The sequence below is a fragment of the Manacus candei genome, unplaced genomic scaffold, assembly GCF_025592945.1.
Source record: "Manacus candei isolate 608988 ecotype Guabito, Panama unplaced genomic scaffold, ASM2559294v1 h1tg000165l, whole genome shotgun sequence".
In the NCBI taxonomy this organism is placed as follows: Eukaryota; Metazoa; Chordata; class Aves; order Passeriformes; family Pipridae; genus Manacus; species Manacus candei.
Genome location: NW_026138213.1, coordinates 596,792 through 619,518, shown reverse-complemented (window position 1 = coordinate 619,518; position 22,727 = coordinate 596,792). Strand labels below are relative to the sequence as shown.

General features: G+C 46.7%; 1 protein-coding gene across 3 annotated transcripts in view; it reads left to right on the top strand.

Annotated features, from left to right (window-relative positions):
- The window catches only part of LOC127463519 (G protein-activated inward rectifier potassium channel 2), a 165,155-nt gene extending 142,807 nt beyond the window's left edge, over positions 1 to 22,348 (top strand). For all 3 annotated transcript variants that reach the window (XM_051773053.1, XM_051773052.1, XM_051773054.1), the window contains one exon: positions 20,398 to 22,348. In XM_051773053.1, coding sequence (XP_051629013.1) covers positions 20,398 to 20,723 — 326 coding nt within the window. In that variant the 3' untranslated portion in view covers positions 20,724 to 22,348. The remainder of the gene's footprint in view (positions 1 to 20,397) is intronic.
- Positions 22,349 to 22,727: the final 379 nt, after the last annotated feature.

The window sequence follows — 22,727 nt, the reverse complement described above, 5'->3', positions numbered from 1 at the left end:
CCTGATTCCCCTCAGATTGTGCACAGAAGAAAGGAATTTTAACACTTTCTGGGGAAGCACAATTGAAAAAACCTCTTCAATTCTGGCCCACAGCTGTTCACCTCGAGCTCTGTGTCTGTGCTTTAATCAACTTTACTGAATCTCAACTGGTTTTGTAGCAGCCCCCCTTGTGTGAGTGCAGCCTTTGTCAGTGGTTTATTAACTTTGTGTCATAGACCTGAACTGGGAGCCAAGAAATTAACCTCACACCAGTTCTGTGTTTTGTGAGAGTTTCAGCTCCTTCCCCTTCTCCTTTCGCAGCAGCTGTCAAATCACTGCAGGTCTTCATTTGCTGACTCCAACCTCCCTGAATTTTCACTTCATTAGCTGCCCTTTCACAAGGTCTCTCAGCTCCGTTCAGTCCCTCTGAATTCAGCAGGACCAGGAGATGGAGGGATGTTCCAGCTGCTACAGCAGGAAAGATTTTTGAAAACTATATTGTGCAGCACCTACACTATTATTGAATTAAATCCTCCAGGTTCGTTCTCAAAACTCTGCCATTGTTTCGAAACCTGTCAGAGCCCCTTAATCAAATTACAGCCTTCATTCAGCTCAAGATTATACCTGGTGGTGTGTCAGTTTGACACACTGTCATTTTTTTGACAAGGAAAGTGAATAAACAAAAGGAAAAAGTAAAGAAAGGTTTTTTTTCTACCATCCCCACTGCCCTCCCTTAAGACAGAGTAGCCCTGAATCACATTCATCTCTGATTTACCTGAACTGATCACCTCAAAATGCTCAGTTGTGAAACCAGGAGCAGGAGTGTGACTGGTACCAGGCCCAGAATGGCTCAAGACCCAGAAAATGCATTCATGACCCTCCTGAACATGTGAAACTTGCTCTGGTGGCTCACATTCATGTGCACAGTTCAAAACGTCACCAGCTATTTCTATTCCCACCCCAGGTTGTGTCCTGGTGCTGCCAATGTGCAGGTGCACCCTGAGAGTTGTGGCTCCCCATGTTACCATAAAACACTGAGATTTAGGGCTGCTCAAGGCCACATTGGATGGGGCTTGGATCAGTCTGGGATACTGGAAGGTGTCCTTGTTCCTGGCAGGGGGTGGAACAAGATGATCTTTAAGGTCCTTTCCAACCCAAACTATTCTGTGATTCTATGTGTGGTCCAGCTGGTTGACCCTTTGCTTCTTCACTTTTGGCACAACAGGAAAAGAGAAGGAAAACTCAGACCTGACCTTTTGGTTGTTCCCAGCAGCTCAGGTACCCAGGGAAAGAGAAAAGATGCTCTTGACCTCTCCAGTTGCTGTTCTTCAGCTGTCCTTCAGCTTTCCCAGTGCTCTATCCTTTCCCACCAGCCTTTCCTGACTGCCCCAAGAAGGAAGACTCCATTTGTAATTGATGTTTTTCCCAGGAAGAAACATTCCCTCTTGGGTGTCCTTATTGTCTTCCCAGGGAACTCCTTCTTGTCCCATCCTTAAATCCCTGCTGCTGCAGCATCTACAGACTTGATGCAGCACAACTGGACATCAGGAGGAATTTCTTGCTGGAAAGGGTGGTGAGGCCTTGGCAGGGGCTACCCAGGGAGGTTTGGAGTGCCCAGCCCTGGAGGTGTCCCAGGAAGGCCTGGCCGTGGCACTCAGAGCTCTGGGCTGGGGGACAAGGTGGGCATCCATGATCTTGGAGATCTTTTCCAACCTCAGTGATTCTGGAATTCTATGAAATGCACCAGAAGTGGTTCACAGCCTCCCTACATCAGGAGGATTGTGTGCCAGATGTGATGGCTGGTTGTTTTTTAGCTTTGATATTTTGTGTTTGCATTAAAAAGACAACATCAAAAGTGTCTGATGAAAACTACTGAGTTTTAGTTGCCACTGGAGTTCATTCCTCAGTCTTTTGCCTCTGCAAAAACAGAAAAGTTCCATTTGGTCCATTTTTACCCAAATGGAAACTATCCACAGTTATTGAATATTGACCAGTTATTCTGGTCTCAGGTGATGATCACCTTGAAGATAAGCACAGGTTTTGATTCTCACTGTAGAGATGAAATGATAGGTAAGGTGTTTGGTGTTCAGCATGGATTGGACCTGTGCATTTATGCCCTGTGTTGCATTCCTGGGAAAGAGAGAAAGGAAAACTGTCTGGGGCCCAAAGTCAGTCCATTTACCTGCAATGGAGGAGAACCATCAGCTGTGCTTAAGACCTGTCCACATCCTTAGTTTTGGACTAATTCCAGTGAAATCATTCATTCAACTGAAAAACAGCAACAACAACCTTGAGCCCTTGCGTGGAAAACATCCAATCTGAGTCGGAAGAGTCTGGAATTGTGAATGGTGACAGAATTAAGTTACAGGAAGTTTAACCTCTTGCCAAATGCTGGCACCAACTTGTAGCAGTGACCAGTCTGATTGTCTATTCACTGCTGTTCCCTCTTTTAGCTGCCCTGGTCATTCTGTTCCCTGTGGGCTTGAATCCTCATGAGAAGGGTGAGTCAAACAGAGAGCAGGGCTTGGGGTTCTCTCCATCCACTCAGTCCCTCTTTTAGTCTCTCTCCCTGGCTTGAAAGGGCCAATTAAAGTTGTCACAGCTCCCTGGCAGCCTCCTCTTCTTCCTGACAGATGTTGCCACAGTCAGTGGTGTATTAATGCTGCTGCACCTTGTGGCTTTCCAGAATATCCACAAAAACCCCTGGTTTGGATCACGTAAACACGGAGTTAGCACATGGATGTCTGGCAGGATCTGGGGAGATGGTTCACCCCATAGAATGAGCCTTCAGTTCAGACTCCCTGCTGGCTGCAGAGCTGATGTGCCAGTGCCCTGCTGGGTCATCCTCCTGCTCCTCCTCAGATCCCAGAGCAGCTGGTGCCTCCTCAGCACAGCGAGCACTGACCAGTGGGTGGAACTCACACTAAAAAAAAGGAATTGTCTGTTTAGTCGGCACAGCTGAGGGAATTATTGCAAGGAACCACTTATCCCTCACTCTTTTTCATGCCTTCTTCCAAGTGTGCAGCCAGAAGAAGCAGGGACCCACATCTCCTGGCTGGGTGGAGGAGTGGTGTCAATGCAAAACACCACCTGGGCTCTTCCAGTGCTCTTCCAGTCTTGGGAATATTTTTTTCTGTCTGCAGCTTGTAAATTAGTTTTGCTGTCAGCCTACAGCCCCGAAGCCCTCGGAATCAGGATGTGTGGTGACATCTCTCATCCCACTTCTCCCCCAGAAGTCTTTGCTCCAGGCATTCCTGGGCTCTTGGAAGATCCCTTCTGGCTGGCCCATATTGCCTTAGGACAGAGGGAAAACACCAGGAGCAGAAAGAGGCTCCTCTAGTGCTGTTCTGCACCTCTGGAGCAGCACAATGCAGCATTAGCACACTGAAGGATCTAGTCCATTAACTTTTAAAATTAGCTTATCAGGGGAGATGGCAGAGCTTGTGGGAAAACAAGACATTCAGAACTTCTTAAAAATCCAAGCTGTCCTCCCCTGGAGCATCACACCTCATCAGTTATGGCTGGAGCTCTCCCTCTCTTAAATATGACACTGCAGAAAGGCTGCACAGCAGATTTTATTCTGCAGCTGCCACCCTGATCTCCATCTTTCTCCCACTAGCAACAAGCCACAGCATTATCCAGGAGTTTTGCAGTGTCAGGGCTCTGACTGTGCTCCTTCTTTTGAGACAGTTGTTCACAGCAATTTAGATCAAGGTACAACACAGTAGCAGCAGATCAGCCTGATCTGCTTGAACGTGGCTCTGGCTGGAGGGGAAGGTTCCTGTGATGCTGTTGCCACACTATTGCAGTGTTCATGAAGCTGAGTTGTACCTTTTAGAGATCAATAAAACAGGTCATCCTCATTCTCTCGGGGTGATTTCCTTTGAATGAGTTCTTTTGTTGTTGCAACATTCATGTGATCCAGCAGTCATGTGGAAAACTGGAGAAATTCCCCAAAGGGATCCTGAAGAGTAACCCCATTCCTGTAGAGACTTTTGCTGCCCACCCTCATCCAGACTAAAACCATTCACTTCCAAAAGCCAGGAAATGCAGCAAGAAGACACTTTTGACTTTTGCGAGGCTTGGGTTGAGTCATCACCTTGTCACTGGATTTGGACCCGTCGGCCCCCTGGTTGGAAGCCTGTGGAATTGGGGTCATTAGTTAGGCCAAAATGCACAGATCACAAGCAGTTGGTTCACAAGTGAACCATTTCATAGTCCACAGAATCATGGAATGGTTTGGGTTGGAAGGGACCTCAAAGATCATCCCATTCCAACTCCCTGCCATGGGCAGGGACACCTTCCACCAGCCCAAGTTGCTCCAAGACCTCTCCAGCCTGGCCTTGGACACTTCCAGGGATCCAGGGGCAGCCACAGCTTCTCTGGGCAACCTTGACCAGGGCCTCATCACCCTCATAGCCAACAATTTCTTCCCAATATCCCATCTATCCCTGCCCTCTCTCAGTTGGAAGTCTTGTCCTGTCACTCCATCCCTTGGAAATAGTCTCTCTCCATCTTTCTTGGAGCTCCTTCAGGCCCTGCAAGGCCACAATCAGGTCACCCCAAAGCTTCTCCTCTCCAGGCTGAACAATCCCAGCTCTCCCAGCCTTTCCTCCCAGCAGAGCTGCTCCATCCCTCGGATCATCTTGGTGCCTCCTCTGGACTCGCTCCAATACTTTTCTTTCTCAGTATCAGTCAGGAAAATAAACTACATTAATCAACTACTCTTTCACTGACAGACACACTCCCCCCTCCACGGACACGCAAACAACCTGTTCAAGTTCACATTGGGATTTATTAATGAAAGCCTTCAGACTTGACCAGACTTTGAGGAACGTCCCTGAAATCCTGGCCTTGAAGCCTGCAGTCCATCACAGCAGCAGCACACGATTTAATCTCCGTGCTGGCTCCTGAGAGAACCACTGGGGTTTTTTTTTCTTTTTTTTGCATTACCATTCCTGGTGAAATCAGAGCAAACCCTCTGCTCTGTGATTAATAACGTGCTGAGCCACGGCTCCAAATTATTTTGGCTTTTCGATGGTTATGGGGCCGTTTACAAGACTGATGGTGGGCCGTGTGCTGCCAAGAGGCTGAAGGAGCTGTCATTTATTACAGGGCTTTCTTGTAGCCAAATTGTGTAATACAACCCCAGTAAACTGCAGAAGAAGGATTAGGAGTTTTGCTCCAGCCTCTTCCCCATATTAGAAATCAAGTCAAACTTTCTGCACAACAAATGATTTTTGTGAGGGGGGAAAGGGAGAAAATGAGGAAATGCCAATAAACTTTACTAAAATATGTAAAACCCAAACATTTCTATGCTGTGATGGTGCAGCTGAACGTCACGTGTTGTGTTGACTGATTCAATCCCTTCATGTCACAGCATTTTGGGGTGATTTTTTTTGTTCATTTTCATCATGTGCTTATAATCAGAGAATCATAGAATGGTTGGGGTTGAAAGGGGCCTTAAAAATCATCCAGTTCCACCCCCTCGCCATGGGCAGGGACACCTTCCACTAGACCAGGTTGCTCCAAGCCCTGTCCAGCCTGGCCTGGGACACTTCCAGGGATCCAGGGGCAGCCACAACTTCTCTGGGCAACCTGGGCCAGGGGCTCACCACCCTCCCAGCCAAGAATTCCTTCCCAATATCCTATCTAGCCCTGCTCTCTGGCAGTTTGAAGCCATTCCCCCTTGTCCTGTCACTCCAGGCCACTGGAAATAGTTTCACATCCAACTTGGCCTTGACCATTTCCAGGGATGGGGCATCCACACATCCTGATCCATGATCTCCCAGTTATTTCCTTGTAACAATGCCCTAGTGTCACTCTGAAGTCTGTTGTCTTCTTGCTGCTGGTCCTTAAATTCTCTTCTCCTCCCTTCATACCACACCAGCAAATCTCACTTGATGATAATCAACCAGTCTCATTATGCATTTGAAGGGACTGAGGCTTCCCGAGGCTCACACACCAAGGACTTGCTATTTTGGGCACAGGAGCATCTCCAAATCCCTGTCCTGTCCCCCCATCCGTCTCTGTCCCTGTGTGTGCACATGGCACAGCCTCGTGTCACCACAGCACCCCCAGGCAAAACCTCCTTTATCCTGGCAGCACAAAATTCTCAGCATGATTAAAAGAAGGGGGAAGCTCCATCCCCCACCAGAGAAGAACAGGAAAGGGCTGAGGAAGCACAGCTGTGACTCCAGGAAAACCTGTTCATATTCCATGACAGGATTCATCCCATCCACCTTCTGCTCCCGAAACAACCTCTCCTGTTTTGCTACCCTACCCTGCTCTGCTCAAAGCAAAGGAGAGAAATGGCCTTAGGAAAGATGTTGAGCTCTGCTGAGACCCTAACAATGAGAAGAAGCTTTGTGTTGAAGCAACAGGGTCTGAAAAAAGTGTTGTTCCCAAACTTCAGCTCTCCATGAAAACCAAATCAGTGCCCTAGGCCAAAAAATCCTCCTGGCTCACATCAAAGGGCAGCAGAGAGCCAGAATTCCCCCCCATGGATATCAGAATGGAAACATCCCCACCATGGCAGCCTTTCTTTGCTGCACACCTTCTCTGAGACCTTGGGGCAAATCTCCATTCTCTGCCTCAACTTCCCCACTGGAAAACAAAAATAACAACATGTCCTTTCCTTGAGACCCTCAGATAAAAACTGATGGGAAACAAGAGACAAACATTACTGGTGTTATTCTTTCTGAGCCTCAGTAATTTATTCATCACTGAGTTTCTGGATTCTCATGCAAACTTATTGGCAAAACACATTCTGTGCTTATATTGTTGCGTTTGCATTGACCTGCACCTCCAGCAAAATGGGAATAAAATGGAATTTAAGAATTGATGGGAAACACAAGGAGTAAATAATCTAGGTTTTATTAAATGTGTTTCAGCTACTGCTCTATGTACATAAGGCATGTCCAGCTCTGTCATTGCTTCTTAAAGCCACATGTAATGTCAGGATTTGGGCTTTTTTTTTTGGGGGGGGGGCAGGGGCAGCTGCATTTTTCAATTAATTTCCAGTACTCCCATTCCTGCTGGGAATAAGCAATTGCAATTTTTTCTCCATTTTCTCTGTAGAAATGTGTGGTTAAAAAGTAAAAAAAAGTGTTCACTCTTTGGGACAGCTCTGCCCATGCTGATCTCAGATTAGCCAGGCAAGAGTTCAGCCCTGGTTCACTGCAAGCATGGATTGAATCACAGAATGGTTTGGGTTGGAAGGGACCTCAAAGATCATCCAGTGCCATGGGTAGGGACAACTTCCACTTAGACCAGGTTGCTCCAAGACCTCTCCAACCTGGCCTTGGACACTTCCAGGGATCCAGGGGCAGCCACAGCTTCTCTGGGCAACCTGGGCCAGGGCCTCCCCACCCTCATAGCCAAGAATTTCTTCCTAATATCCCATCTAAACCTGCCCTCCTTCAGTTTAAGCCCCTTGTCCACTCACTATCTGCCTGTATAAGGGGTCAGCAAGTTTTCAAAGACAACATGCCAAGTTCTATTTCTCTTTCCCATCCTGGAGGTTAAACCTGCCTCGGGATCACAGCAGGAGCCAGAGGATGCTGCCTCACAGACATCTGTTGGACTGCTTGGGACTTAGCAAGGATCCCATGGAGGTGTAAAACTGTGGAGCTCTGAGTCAGGTCAGCAGTCTGGAATAGCTAAATCCTGATGGAAGGTGCTGCTGGTTTGAGTTGCTGCTGACTGAGACCAGAGCTTGGCACTGTGCTTTCAACATTAAAACCTCCCTTTAAACACTCCTGTGCAATGCTGGAGACAGATCCCTTCAGCCAGAATTGCCTGAGGTTTGGTTTTTTCCCTGTTTACCTCCAAAACTGGGAGCCTGGTGTTTTTTGAGAGGCAGGACAGCTCCAGAGTGAAGGATGTCCAGCATTAGTCAGGAGCTCATTGTACAATCTGTATATCAATGAAGGGCTCCAAATTAGCAGTGGTCTGGCAGCAGGAATAAAATCTGTGAGAGAGACACCGTGGAACTGTGCTTGTCATGAAGAAGAACATGGTCTGGTGTGCAGAAATCCCTCAGATCTGTCTGGGAGTCACAAGAAAATCAAGGAAGCCACTAAACTGTAACTCCAAGAGAGGTCAATGAGGTGTATCCTGAAATACATCCCTGCCACAGACACGGAGCATCCCGGCCATGCCTCATCTCCTGCCTGCCCAGGCATCTCGAAAGCAACTTCTGCAATAATCCCTCCACAAGATTTTCCAGGTTTTACTTCTTTTTCCCTTGGTTTAGGCACACACAGGCGCTTCCAAAGCTCTGTGAGCAGTCTCTGCTGGTAGAAGAGTGCCACCTCATGACTGATGCAGAGGATGGAACAACCCACGGCAGGAGAGCTGGAAGCACTGCCAGGGACAGCTCATGTCCCGTGTACCCAAAAGATTTTCATCCTCCACAGCTCCCTGAGACCTTCATCCCTTTCCCAAAAAAAAAAAAAAGTGCTTTTTGTGCCAGGAGGAAAAACTTCACGTCTTTGCTGAGCACAAAACCACACCCTCAGTGTTGAACTGAAATGAATTCCCCAGGAAAACAGACATTATGGAGGCTTCTGTACGAGGTTTTCCTTACTTTGAAAGCCCAGTAATTTAATTTCAGGTTCCTTTCCATCGTCTCCTCTGGGAACTGGGCAATTTTGGATGTGAGCACCCTCCTCTTTCTTCCCCAGAGAGCTTTCCCCATACAGAGCCACCTCTTCTCAAATTCGTTATTTTTCCCTTAATAACCAGCCAGTTTTTCCTCACCAGCTGCAACAAATATTGTTAAACTAAGGAAAATTTTGAGACACTTAAAACTCTTTGTTGCTTCCATAAATGAGATGTCAAAGAAACTTAAAATTTCCCTGCTCCATCACCTTTTGGAACAGGTTGTGGCAAAATCTGACACATATTGCCAAGGATTGATTTGTCTGTGCTCCTCCCAGAAAAAAATTGGTTTAAATATTATTAGTTTAAATAGTAAGGAATAGAACAAAACAACTTTTTGCTGATTTTTTGCTCCCTCCTCCCTTCTAAGTAAGTTCAGGCTTCGAGGAAAGTGCTACTTGGAGCTTGGAGTGTATTGTTCCCATTTTTTCCCAGAATAGAAATATCAGGAGAGGAGTACTGAAGCTTTCCTAAAATCCCAGCTCTACTACTGATACTCTCCTTTATTGGACCCATTGCTAAATTCCAGGCAGTAATTAAATATCCAACTCAGCTTCATCCTCACCACCACAAATAAAACCAAAGTCAATTAAAGCCAAGCGAAATATTAATTTTTCCAAAACGTTCATTGATCTCTTAGCAGGTACATTAATAGCCACTATTATTGGACAGGATTCCAGGCAGCTAAAATATGGATACAAATTTTGACAGAACTGGAATATTAAACAGTTTCAGAAGTGAAAGATTTTGCATCTCATTCCCCCAGGCAACCGGTTCCTGCTCAATCCTGCACTTCAAAAAATAGGCTGCTGAAGTTGTCAGATAACCAAATATTATTAACCTGAAAGCATCAACTTAATGTCTCATCCTATGAACTGAAATTAAAAAAAAAAAAAAATTAAGGAGGAAAAAAAAAATCGAAACCCACTTGCTGTTCAGTGGGAGGATTTTAACAGCACAGATGATTTTCTTTGCATAACTGCTGGAAGGCCTGCAAAAGTTCATCAAAAATCAGAGCTGCACCAAGCCTGGGATTGGCTGAGGCTTTTGTTGTGATGAAGATATCAATAAACCTAATTTAAATTTTAATTAAAGATCACTGCTGTGACAGATGAGCTTTAAGCTTAGTGCAGTTGATGGTTTCCCTGACAGAGATTTTTGTAAAGGAGTTGATCAATCACATGTTAAATAACGACATGAACAAGTGTTTGGTTGCTTAAACTCTCTCCCACAAAGAAAATTAAAGGGTATAAGGGCCACTATCCAAACCTATTATTTGAAATATCAACAAAACCAGCCCAGATCTTTCTCCTCCTCCTCCTCCTCCTCCTCCTCCTTTTCCCAGAGCTTGGGATTTAGAGTTTTCTCCTGAGCACCTCTACCCCCATCCTCTTGGTACTCTTTAGGTGAAACACAAGTCAGAAATCTAATCTCTGAAAACTGGGCTATCTTTAGAAAAGCTGATTTCTTCAAGCTGCCTCTTCTAAAAGCAAGTACCACCTACCCATGTTTGGTTGGTTCCAGCCCACCTGAAAGGATGCACCCTTACGAAACCACCCGGGCAACCCCACTGAAAAGTGTTGTTGCTCACCCAAAATTCCGGCCATTTTCGGATAAAACGTGTTTTCTCTTTATTTTTGTTGCATTTCCCCACCTCACTGCTCACCTGGAAGAAACGAGTGCTTTGTGCTGAGCTCTTTTCGTCTCCCCCTCTGCTTTCACAACAGCCCAGACCAGGTTTTAACAAAAACATAAAACCAGAAACATCCACCCGAACACTTGGCGGGTGATTCACAGGTTCTGCTGTCAAAAAAGCCGGTGATCTTCCCCTATTTCCTGAATTTTCCAGCCTGCCAAGCTGTGTGTACACGCTGCTTTGCCTTTAATCCTGGGTTCACAAACATTTCCACGGTAAAATGTGACAAATCTTTATAAAAACCTCCGAGTCGGGAAAGTTTGGGGGAGATGAAACCTCGGATGTTCTGTTCTCTGGGTGAGCATTTTGAGGAGAGAAACAAAAGGAACCATCCAAAGACATGCAGAGTCAAATTATGTGCTGGAGAAGCCTGCACAGCAAGTGGTGGAATAGATCACACATCTAATTTTAATTGAATGTTTATCTCACAGCCATGGCAGCACAAGTGTGCAGCAGGTACAAACTGTTACAGAGAATGCTGCTTTCACAGCAAGCATCGTTCCAACCAAAGGGGTTTTTCTCCCAGCCATCCCTTGGCATTAAAGCTGATGTGGGAATTCTGCAATGCCCAAACATGCCTTGTTTTAGTCCCATCACCACTGTGTGCTAAAGGCATGTTCTCCAGGGGGGTTGCATATGTTGTGCTTTGTGTAGAATAAAGCCAATAGAGCAGGAAGATGTATTTTTCTGTGTGCCTGAAAGGTTCCCATGCTGGAAGAGCTCCCACATAAACAATGCTTCTGACCCTTATCCAAGGCAAAATGCATTTCACAGAATCACAGAATGGTTTGGGTTGGAAGGGACCTCAAAGATCATCCAGTTCCCACCCTCTGCCATGGGCAGGGACACCTTCCATTAGACCAGGTTACTCAGAGCTCCATCCAACCTGGCCTTGGACACTTCCAGGGATCCAGGGACAGCCACAGCTTCTCTGGGAGACTGGTTCCAGTGTCCCATTACTCCCACAGCCAAGAATTTCTTCCCAATATCCCATCTAACCCTGCTCTCTGTCACTTTGAAGCCATTCCCCCTTGTCCTGTCACTCCAGCCTTTGCAAATAGTCTCTCTCCATCTTTCTTGGAGCTCCTTAAGGCCCTGCAAGGCCACAATCAGGTCACCCCAAAGCTTCTCCTCTCCAGGCTGAACAATCCCAGCTCTCCCAGCCTTTCCTCCCAGCAGAGCTGCTCCAGCCCTGGGATCCTCTTGGTTCCTGCTCTGGCCTCTCTCCAGCAGCTCCATGTCCTTGCTGGGCTGTTCCCCAGGGCTGGAGCAGCTCTGCAGGGGGGTCTCACCTGAGGGGACAGAGGGGTACAATCCCCCCCTGCCCTGCTGCCCACTCTGGGGGATCAGCCCAGGACATGAAGGGTCATTTCATGCACATTTCTGGGTCATATATCTTCTATTCCCACCTGCAGTTCATATCTGCCCCATTCCCACCTTCTGCTTCTCCAGCCAGGAGTGGAAAGGGAGGAACCTGCTCCTGAGGTGCTCATCTCATGTAGCCTTTGGGTTTGTGCAGAGTAGAGGAGAGCAGGAGCTGTTCTGCTGCTTTCTTCCCCAAGATCAGTAATTCAACAGCTCAGGTAGCTCCTTCTTCACCTTTCTTTTATCCAAAACTTGCTTTTCCCATGACCCTCCAGCTCCTCCTAAAAGGTGAGGGAAAGGGCAGGGAACTCAGAGCCCCTGGAGGAATCACAGAGTCGCAGACTCGTGGAACTGTTTGGGTTGGAAGGGACCTTAAAGATTACCCAGTTCCACCCCCTGCCATGGGCAGGGTCACCTTCCACTAGCCCAGGTTGCTCAGACCCCTGTGCATCCTGACTGTGGAAAAGAAGCAGGGAGCCAACCAGGACTCTGAATCCAAGGAAAGGCTTTGGTTCTTGCTGACTGGTCACCCTCTTTGTTATGGAAGCAACCAAGCAAGACAGTGGAGAGATCCAAAGCCTTCAACAGGACTATTGGTACTTAATGTACTGCCAGGGGTCTTCTCCACACTCCCTGGTACCCAGGATCCTCTTGGTTCCATGTAGATCCACCTTGGATCCTCTCTGCTCCAGGTAGATCCACCCAGGATCCTCCCTGCCCTTAACTCTGGATCAGCTCTCACTGCTCAGCAAAAAATCCTGCCATGACCCTTCTCCAGGGAGGCAGCAGCTGGAATGAACACCCTTCCTGCCTGTTCCTGGATGATTGTCAAGGAATTGGGGAAAAAGATGCCCCTGTGCCACACCAGGGAAGGACATCCCATCTTGCAGGGCAGGATTCAGGAGGAAGCCCATGGATTAGAAGCAATGTATTTTCAAAAGGTCAGGTCAGGTCTTCTCCTTACTCAGCACTTTGCATTTTGGGAGCTGAGCCAACGTGTCCTGCAGCCTCTTTTGAACAAAATTCTCATCAATCCTGATTTTCCACCTGCCAGGAGAAATGAAGCACTTCCTTCCACGCCTGAGAAACCACGGAATCTATAAATGTATCCCCACAGTCAAACACAGGGAGCAGGGCACAAAATCCTGGCACTTCATGTTCCAGCTCCACAGAATCGAGTTTCCTGTTTCCAAGGACTCCGAGTGCCAGTTCTGGAAGGAGCTTCTCTCCCTTGTCTGGTCAAACGTTATTTGATATAATAAATATCACAGGAAAATGGAATCATCACCCATTTCAACCAGCACAGCTGAAAAAAAAAAAACCAACAAAAAAACCCAAAAAAACAACATTAAAATTCACACAGGCAGCTTGATTTGCTGGGCATGGCATGAAAATAAGGCTAAATGAAGGTTAAATATTGGTTGAATAGTCATTCATCTATTTGGGAGCTGTTTATTGAGAATATATGAAGTGTTGGTGGCTAAAAGTGGCAGCACATTTGAGGCTGAATCAGACAAGGTTTCCTGGCCTCGCTATGTTTAATTTCTCAGACTAAGCTACCTGCAACAAAAGCAGAATTTCAATGCAAAAAAGCAGAATTTCGACACAAAAAAGCAGAATTTAGGCACAGGAAAGCAATAAATAAGACACAAACTACTCAGTGGAGTATATTTAATTCCTGGGAGAAGAAACACTAACCAATTAAATTAAACATTTTTAACTCAGCCTTTTTTCCAGTGGAAAATAAAATTTCACTGGCATTGAAATCTCCTGCTGGGGGAAAAACATATATTTTTTAATGGTTTGAAAAAGACTAAAGTAAACCCATTTTTCTTCTGATTTAGGTGTTGTTTTATACAATATGTCACATTTCAGAATGAAAGCAGAATGCTTTGACTGATCCAAGTTAGCCTTTGTTTAGAATTTAACTTTATATCGATTTTTTTTTTTTTATACTTGTTTATTTGTTTTCACCTCGTCGAGAACAAAATAGGTTTTGGAGCATCAGAAAGTTCAACTGACTCGAAATTACGGCCTCCCATCAGCTCCATTTCCTTTGCAAATTCATCTTCGTGCAAATGTGACCCGATAAGATGTGACACCTCCCACGGAGATGGGATTTTATTGCTGGTGGTGGTGGTCAGGGCAGCTGCTCCAGCCCACTCATTCCACGAAAACTCGGATTTTCTGCTGTGGAGCTGCTCCCTGGGTCCCATCATCAGCTGTGAGACAAAGGCAGGAGCTGCCACAAAGACCTCTGGGCAGAATTCACAGATGGTGTTAGCTGAAAAATTTCAAATATAGTGATTGGCTTCTCGGTCTGATCAGGAAATGTGGAAGCAGAAATACCCAATTACTCAGATTTACAGGAAAAAAAAAAGCCACACCAGTTTTAAAATTAAAAAAAAAAAAAAAAAGAAAAAGAAAACAAACAAACCCCAATGAAAGTTAATTCCTTATATTCTTAGAAGAATACAAAAACCATCTGTCCCCACTGCCTTCCTCTCCCACAACCCACAACATGAGGGTTCCACACACACGTCCCCAGACAAGCTGAGGCAAAGAGATCTTAAAATGCTCACAGGCACCTGTCCAGAGTTTACTTCTTTCAAGAGTTTTAGACATTGCTCAGGGTAAGATAAACATCCAATTTGCAGGTGTGTCCTGAACCAAGTCATCAGAACCTCTGGGAATTCCCCTTTGCTAGCTCTGAATTGGAAGAGATATATATGTATATACATATACATATACATATATAAAAATATGAGGTGTTTACTCAAATAAACTTGTTAGATGTCCCTAAATGCAAAAAGGGAGGGGAAAATATCTTGTCAGAGCAAGGTATTTGCAACATTTTACAGCAATGTCACCTGGAGAGGGACTTTTCATGAGGATATGGAGGGACAGGACGAGGGGGAATGGCTTCAAAGTGACAGGGAGTAGGGTTAGATGGGATATTGGGAAGGAATTCTTGGCTGGGAGGGTGGGGAGGCCCTGGCACAGGTTGCCCAGAGAAGCTGTGGCTGCCCCTGGATCCCTGGAACTGTCCAAGGCCAGGTTGGACGGGTCTTGGAGAAACCTGGGCTAGTGGGAGGTGTCCCTGCCCATGGCAGGGGGTGGAACTGGATGATCTTTGAGGTCCCTTCCAACCCAAACAATTCTGTGCCTTGGCTTTAAAAAAAAAAAAAAAATCACTGAATTTAGGGTACAACAAGACTTTTTGCTTTCTTTGCTTTCTTCTTTTTACCTTGATTAAAGAGAACCAATTAACCCTCACGGAATGTTTCTGCCACTGGCTTGGTGGCACCGTGGAAATTTTATTCTTAAATCTCTGTCCTTTTTTCGAGGCACACTCAAAAACACTCCTCATTTTCACACCAGGGAGAGCTGTTTAGTACAGATTTGACAGCAAAATTCTACTGCTTTTACACCTCAGCACGTCCCTGGTGGGACACCAATAACCCAGACCCAGCAAAGCTGGGGAATTTTGCCAAAGCCCACATGGTGTCTGCAGGAGAACTGATGTATCAATCAGGGGTTCTTGACTCCCAGCCTCCTGCTTGTTTTTTGGAGCACACATTGCCTTCTTACTCTCCTTAACACCTAAAAATAGCAGACTGACAAACCTCACACCAAATTTATTTGAGAGCAAAAGGTCACCCGGGGCAGAGGCTCCCACAGGCTGCTGGGTGACCCCTCAGGAGCACAGGAGCAGTGCTGGGATGCAAACCTGGAAAGTCACTGGAGCTTTTTATGAGCACCAGACTGGAGTTTCAGAGGCAAAGGTGCACATTCAGCTGATTGCCTCGATGTTCCTGTCATTGGACAGGGACTATTTTGGAGAGGGACTTTCCACAAGGGCGTCGAGTGACAGGACAAGGGGGAAATGGCTTTATGATGAAGGAGAACAGGGTTAGATGGAATACTGAGAAGAAATTCTTCCCTGTGAGGGTGGGGAGGCCCTGGCACAGGTTGCCCAGAGGAGCTGTGGCTGCCCCTGGATCCCTGGAAGTGTCCAAGGCCAGGTTGGACGGGGCTTGGAGCAACCTGGGCTGGTGGAAGGTGTCCCTGCCCATGGCAGGGAGTTGGAACTGGATGCTGTTTAAGGCCTCTTCCAACTCAAACCATTCTATGATTTTGTGATCACAGGGATTAAATAAAATTCTCCAACCTTCTCACCCTCACCCTGGGCAAGGTGCAAAACTCAGCTCTGACTCCACAGGTCAGCACCTCTCCCTTCATAATTCCTGCAGCAGAGCAGCTCCATCATGAGCACACAGAGGCTGCAGGAATTAACCTCAAGAGGTTAATTAACCTTCCTACGTGTTTGGTTTTGGTTTTTTAAAGGTTCTCACGATAGAAATGAAACTTCTGACAAAGTAGATTGAAACTTCCGTGGTGATACCTCAGCAAAGGTTGTTATGAACATAGGCAGGGAGAAAGCAACAGAACAGGAGCATCACATATGGACATGGAAGTTTTAATTTCCATCTGGAGACCCCAGACCAAATTTTGTACTTCTGCTGTATGGGAGTAAAACTCCTCTCACCCCAGAAACGGGGACACCCCTGTTTTCTGTGCACCCCTGAGTCCTTTGCTGCTGAGGTCTTGCTCCAGGTTGAACTGTGAAGTAAAATTCCCATGTAATGACTGAAATCAGGTCATTCTTAGGGGGTATCCCACAAAATTTAGTGCAGCAGAAAGTCTGTTCTGCAAAGTACCAGCAGGAAACTCCTGAACCTCAAAATCACTTCATGCTGTCGCTGTCAGAGAGATGGAGTCAGCCATGGGCCATAATTCTTGTCCCCTTCATTTCATTTAGAGCCCCTTTTTTATTATAGGAGTGGAATTTGAAAAGAAAAAGCCATGTAAAAAAGACTGCCTTGAGGAAACTGAAAGAGGCTGTTACTGTGTAAACTGCAGTAGGCTGACCTAGAGTTGAAAAATCACTGTATTTCAGCCCAAACATGTGTTTGAGACCGTGATTCTGAGGCCCCCTTTTTCCCCTGACTATTTCAAAGCACTTTATTTTTTTGATGGCTCCCATCACCTAGGGAAATACTGCGTGGTGAGAGTGCAGGACACAACATATGATTGTAAAACCTGCCATGAAATCTTAAATTAAGTGCAGTGTGAGGGAATGCATCAAGTCACCACCCCAAACCCTTTAAAACAGAAGCCTAAATAGCAGCAGACAGGATGAACAAACCTGAACCTCAAAATAACTGCACAGGGCAACTTCTCAAGAGGAATGAACCTGGAGGTGGCATCAACTTTGTTATTAATCCTGCTCAGTCAAAGGTGGGGTTGTAACCTTGCCCACCTCTCAGCAGCAGCTTAGGGGGATTTTTTTCTGCCATTTTCTTAGGCTGCACGGTGCAAATATTAAGTTTAATAAAACCATTCCTTCTGCCTGCAAGGAAAACTGCTGCCAGGGTGCACTGAAATAGAGTCCACACTCCCAGCCAGGCAGAGGGAGCCACTGCAGCCCATGTCTGGAGCCTGTTGTTGTTGAACAGGAATAAGAATTTAGAGGATAAATTCAAGTTTTAACTACACTGCTTGTATGGTAACGAGATTGTCCCAAGTAGCAACTAACTGCTGATTTTAGACACATGGAGCTAACCCAAACACTGGCAGCAGGACCATTTTTGTTCCCATTTGAAAGCAAAAAAGTAAAAGTGTTGCTGACTGTGGTGGTCACAAACCTATTACACTGAGTTAACTTGGCTGCCTCAGAAAAAAAAGCTCCCCATCATTTAGTTTGCCTCCTCTGATATAACAAGGACCAAAATTCAGCTTCCCACTCACACTGCAGAGTTCTGACCCGGGAATGGGGGCATGGGGAGTGATAGGAACAGGATCCACCGCGGTGTGTGTCTTCCACAGAGAAGTGGTGACTCTTCTGCTGCTGGTTAAAACCAACTAATTGAACATTAAACATCATAAAAACCCCTCATTACTGCTCATTAGAAATGCCTGGAGTGAGACAGCAGTTAAGGGCAACCCTCAGAGGTCTCATCAGCCCCTCTAAAATGCAGTTTGCAGTGAGGGCAATGGTGGGAGAACAAGCCCTGGCACTGCAGCCTGATCCTGCTGCTGCCATCCCACCCTGCCAGGACAGATGGGGGGGACACTCAGAGACACCACTCTGGGATGTGCAGGGGTAAGTGACTGCCCAGACCAGTGGGATCATCTGCCCACTGCCCTGGCTTCACAGAACCATGGAATCATTTGGGTTGGCAAAGCTCTCCCAGCCCATGGATCCCCCCTGTGCCCCATCCCCACCTTGTCCCCCAGCCCAGAGCACTGAGTGCCACAGCCAGGCCTTCCTGGGACACCTCCAGGGATGGGCACTCCAAACCTCCCTGGGCAGCCCCTGCCAAGGCCTCACCACCCTTTCCAGCAGGAAATTCCTCCTCCTGTCCAAGCTGAGCCTCCCCTGGCACAGCTGGAGGCCGTTCCCTCTCCTCCTGTCCCTTGTTCCCTGGCAGCAGAGCCCGACCCCCTCCGGCTCCCCCCTCCTGTCAGGGGGTTGCAGAGCCAGAAGGTCCCCCCTGAGCCTCCTTTTCTCCAGGCTGAGCCCCCCCAGCTCCCTCAGCCCCTCCTGCTGCTCCAGCCCCTTCCCAGCTCCGTTCCCTTCCCTGCACACGCTCCAGCCCCTCCAGGTCTCTCTTCCATGAGGTTCCAGACCTGGACACAGCCCTGGAGGTCCCTCAGCAGTGCCAGCACAGGGGACAATCCCTGCCCTGGGCTGTGCCCACGCTATCTCTGATCCAAACCAGGTTCCATTGGCCTCTTTTCCCCCTGGGCACACCGAGGCTCGTGTCCAGCCTCTGTCACCAGCACCCTCGGGGCCTTTCCCGATCCTTTCCATCCCCTCTGTCCCAGCCTGGAGCTGCAGGGTGTTGTTGTCACCCAAGAGCTCTTTGAGCTGCCACATTCCTCTCCCTCCATCATTTTGTGGGGGAAAAGTATCCTTTAGACTAAAAATCACACAGGACATCACACGAGAGGCGATTTTGTCACAGGGTTTGTTGTCCTTCCACCCTTCCCACCTGTGAAAGGAAAAGAAAAACAGTAAGACCTCAGTATTTCCATTTGTGCATTGCTTGAGAACTGAAATGCAAACCTGCCTTGTCCTGCAAGAACAAAGAGAAAACCGAAGGCTTAAATATTTCTATCAGACATTAAGAAAGAGAAATTAGGATCAGAGAGCATGACAGGAGAACAGAGGGGGTTTTGCTGGGTCCAGTGCAGCAGCTTTCCCATGACAGCTTTCCCTGACAGCCAGTGCTCCACAGGATCCAAGGCACTGCAGGAAGTGAAGGGAAGCACTGGAGAAGGGCTGAAGTACCACAGTGTGGTGGCAGCTGGGGAACGTCTTCCTAAAGGTAACACCACAAGTGAGAAATACAGAGTACCCAGAAAGAGCAGTTTTCACCCCTCAGAAGCAAGATATGAGAGCAAGAACGAGGGCAGAGTTACCTGGAGCACTTTGCACAACCCTGAAAAAAAGATTGGGGACAATAAACTCCCAGTGTTGGCTCTTCACGAGCCCATCCATGTGACTTTACCAGTGCAGAGAGAAAATGGACATTTCTGAAGTCTGCCATTTGTGCTCTCTAAATTAAACACTTCTTTTAATTGCTTGTGATTATCTTCTAAATCAGTGAAGTGTGGCAGGTTAAGTAACTTTATTTGCTCTGTATTCAATAAATACTGTTCAGCTGAAGTTTGCTTAGTCATACACAGCTAATAATGTGCAATAATCAAAAGAAAATCATCACATTCTCTCCATGCACTCCTATTTTGTTGGCATCATGTTTTTGCCTCTTAAATTCATTTCTCCTGATATTTTTCCTGCTCAGCTGGGTTTTCCCTTCCTCTCCTGAGCATGAATATTTTAATGTAGTGCTTCTCCAAGATGTTGGTGTGAGATGAAGCAGGTTCTCCAAGTCACAGGTCCCTGCCATGGGTGTTTCTTCACTCAGAGGACACTCTGGGTGCTGGACTGAGCTTGGAAGAGCTGCCTCTGAACAAAAAAACAGCATTTTTTTGCCCTGTAGAGTGAAGTTCAGCAGAGCTGTGAAGGGAATGTAGCAGAGAAATTAGTCCCAGTTATCCCAGTTCAACATCACCACTATCACACGTCCTTCAGCGGTTTTGGTGATGTTTGTGCATTGGCCACCAGCCCAACTCTCAAATCGTTTTAAATAAAAAGTGACTCCTACCTTCAGAGGAGCCAAGTTTTGGGGTCACAGGCTCAGGGGTGGGTTCCAGCAGAGGAATGCTGTTGTGTGAATTCCTGTCAGTCTGGGCAAGTGCTGAACATGGCAGTGGGACCCGGAGGATGGCACAGACACTCTCGGTAAACCACTTGAGAGACTCTTCAGCAGGTGAGTTGATGAAACCCAGGAAGAAGGACTGCACTGGATAAAGATGTGTTGATCTTTGCTGACAGACTTAGCACTGGTTATTTTATGCACATGCACAGAAGGAAAGGGCGTCAGAGATGTTTACACTCTAAAACTGCTTTCTAAGCTCAAATTCATACGATGTCAAACCTGATTTCTTTTCTGGCGTTTCTTTCATACATTTCTCTTATTAAATGGGAAAAAAATGATTAAATAATTAAAGATTTGGGCAAGCAGCGGGTCCTTATTACAGCACTTCTTCCTTCTCTGTTCCAGGGATGACCTGCCAAGCCCGAAGCTCCTACATCACGAGCGAGATCCTCTGGGGTTATCGCTTCACCCCCGTCCTCACTCTGGAGGACGGGTTTTATGAGGTTGACTACAACAGTTTTCATGAAACCTATGAGACCAACACTCCAGTTTACAGTGCCAAAGAGCTGGCAGAGATGGCCAGCCGAGCAGAACTGCCCCTCACGTGGTCCGTTTCCAGCAAGCTGGACCAGCACGCGGAGCTGGAAACCGAGGAGGAGGAGAAGAATCAGGAAGACCAAAATGAAAGAAACGGTGACGTGGCCAACTTGGAGAGCGAGTCCAAACTGTAGAACCAACAGAGGCACAAAGGCCACTCCACCTCCTTTGTCTTCTCCCTCTTGGCTCCCGGTTTCTTTCTGCGACACGCCTTTAATTCTTTTTTTTTTTTCCTTCCTACGATTCTCAAACCCTGGAAAATAAATACTCCAGATGCGAAATATCTGCCTACCCGATTCCAGCTCCAGAGATTCACAGACTCCAAGGCGTGGGGTAAAGCTGCAATACCCACTGGGGATGGTGGAATCTCCATCCCCACCCTGGCAGTGACTGCTGGTTCCGCCTCTCCGGGGTCAGACCTCCAGGTTTATCCACCACAAAAAAACCCACCCCGATTCAAGGGAGATACAAGCAAGGGGTTTAAAAGGAAGGACTAATTCATCCAAGTGGACTTTGACTCTGGTTTTTACATGTTTCAGGACAGTTTCACAAGCTGGGGGACAAACCTCTGTGAAATGGGCCTTGCAGCTTTAAGGGGAAGGTGAGCAGAGGGACCTGCAATCCAACAAAATACTGTACATATGCCTTATGTAACTACTTTCTCTTTACATTTAGTAATAAACGCCGCATGTACAAAAGTACTGTAGTAAAGAACTTCTAAATAATGTACACACAGACGTGTAACTAACGTAGGTTTAGAAACAAGAATCCTAGAAATATCGGGATGCAAAAAAAAACACTAACTCCCCATCGAGTAGGAATTTCTCTTCAAATATTTGGAGTGTAATACTGATAATTTTCCCCCCCCTCTAAGGCTCTTCTAGTGCATGACATTTTCTTCAGTGTACCAGACTGGCAGCTATTTAGAGAACCTCACTGTTTGCCAAACAGATCGTTTCACTGACTCTAAAAAGCCATAAGTCTGGGAGAGGGCAGGGTAGATAAATCCTAACAGAACTCCTGAGATACTGTGAAAATGTTTACAAATAAGGCAAAACCGGTTCCTGGTTACTCTTTTTTTGGGGCAGTTCGACCTAAAATTTAGGCTGTGGCAAACTCATGGCTAAACAGAATTTCCTGCATACTCTTAATATAGCGAGCATGTTTCATGTAGAGGTATTATCCTTTATGTGCAATATCCAGGGAAACTCCTCCCTTCTCCCTACCCAGACCATGGGAATTCAGCAGTTTGCTACACCAACAGCACAAGCCATTGAAAACTGAATTAGATTTTAGCTGCTCAGCTGGGAAAGAAACAGCTGCATTTCACGTGAAGCCAAAATCCATGAAATTTGTCTTTTTTTTTTTTTTTTGCCAGCAGAGTCACGGGTGGCACAAACAGCCCTGGGTGTGTGTTTCAACAGGGCGTCCCAGCTAAACACACGGATCCTGCCACCCGTGCTCGAGGGGAGAGAGAGCTTCTCCAACCAGTTTTCCACCTTAGGTAGCTGTAAATCACTGTAAATCCTGTACATTCCACCTCAGCCAACTTTAAAACCGTCGGGGCGGAGAGAACCTGCATCGCTTGGGCAGCAACACCCCCGTGAGTGGGGGAGCTCAGCCCCGCCAAGAACTGCGTTTCTGCCAGCAAAGGAGAAGAAGCTGCAGCCTTAACTCTGTTTTTGTTTGTTGTTTTTTTTCACACCTGCCTGCTCCGGGAGGAACAAACGCACCTGAAGAGAATCCGAAGCGGTTTTTTTTTTGTACAGAAACATTTACGTTAAAACAGAAGAGAAAATAATTTCAAAAAAAAAAAAAAAATTAACCTCAGGAGAAAAACTTGGCGGGCAGGTGGAAAAAATTTGCACTGTGAGATAGCTTTCACATTAAATTCACACCTATTTTCCTTTCTTTGGTTATTTTTCTTTGCTGGTACAGCTGCCCCTTGTTGATTTTCAGGGCGTGGCTAATCTGGGGCTGGGGGAGTTTTGCAGTTCCTCTCTCTGCAGGGATAATTCCCATTCTCCCTGTGCTTCCCACCGAGGAGGGTGTGGGGAAGGAAAGGGTGGCCCAACAGGGACTGGCAGATCAGGCTGGATGGAAGGAGGGTTTTTATGTCTCAGCTCTGAACATTTGCC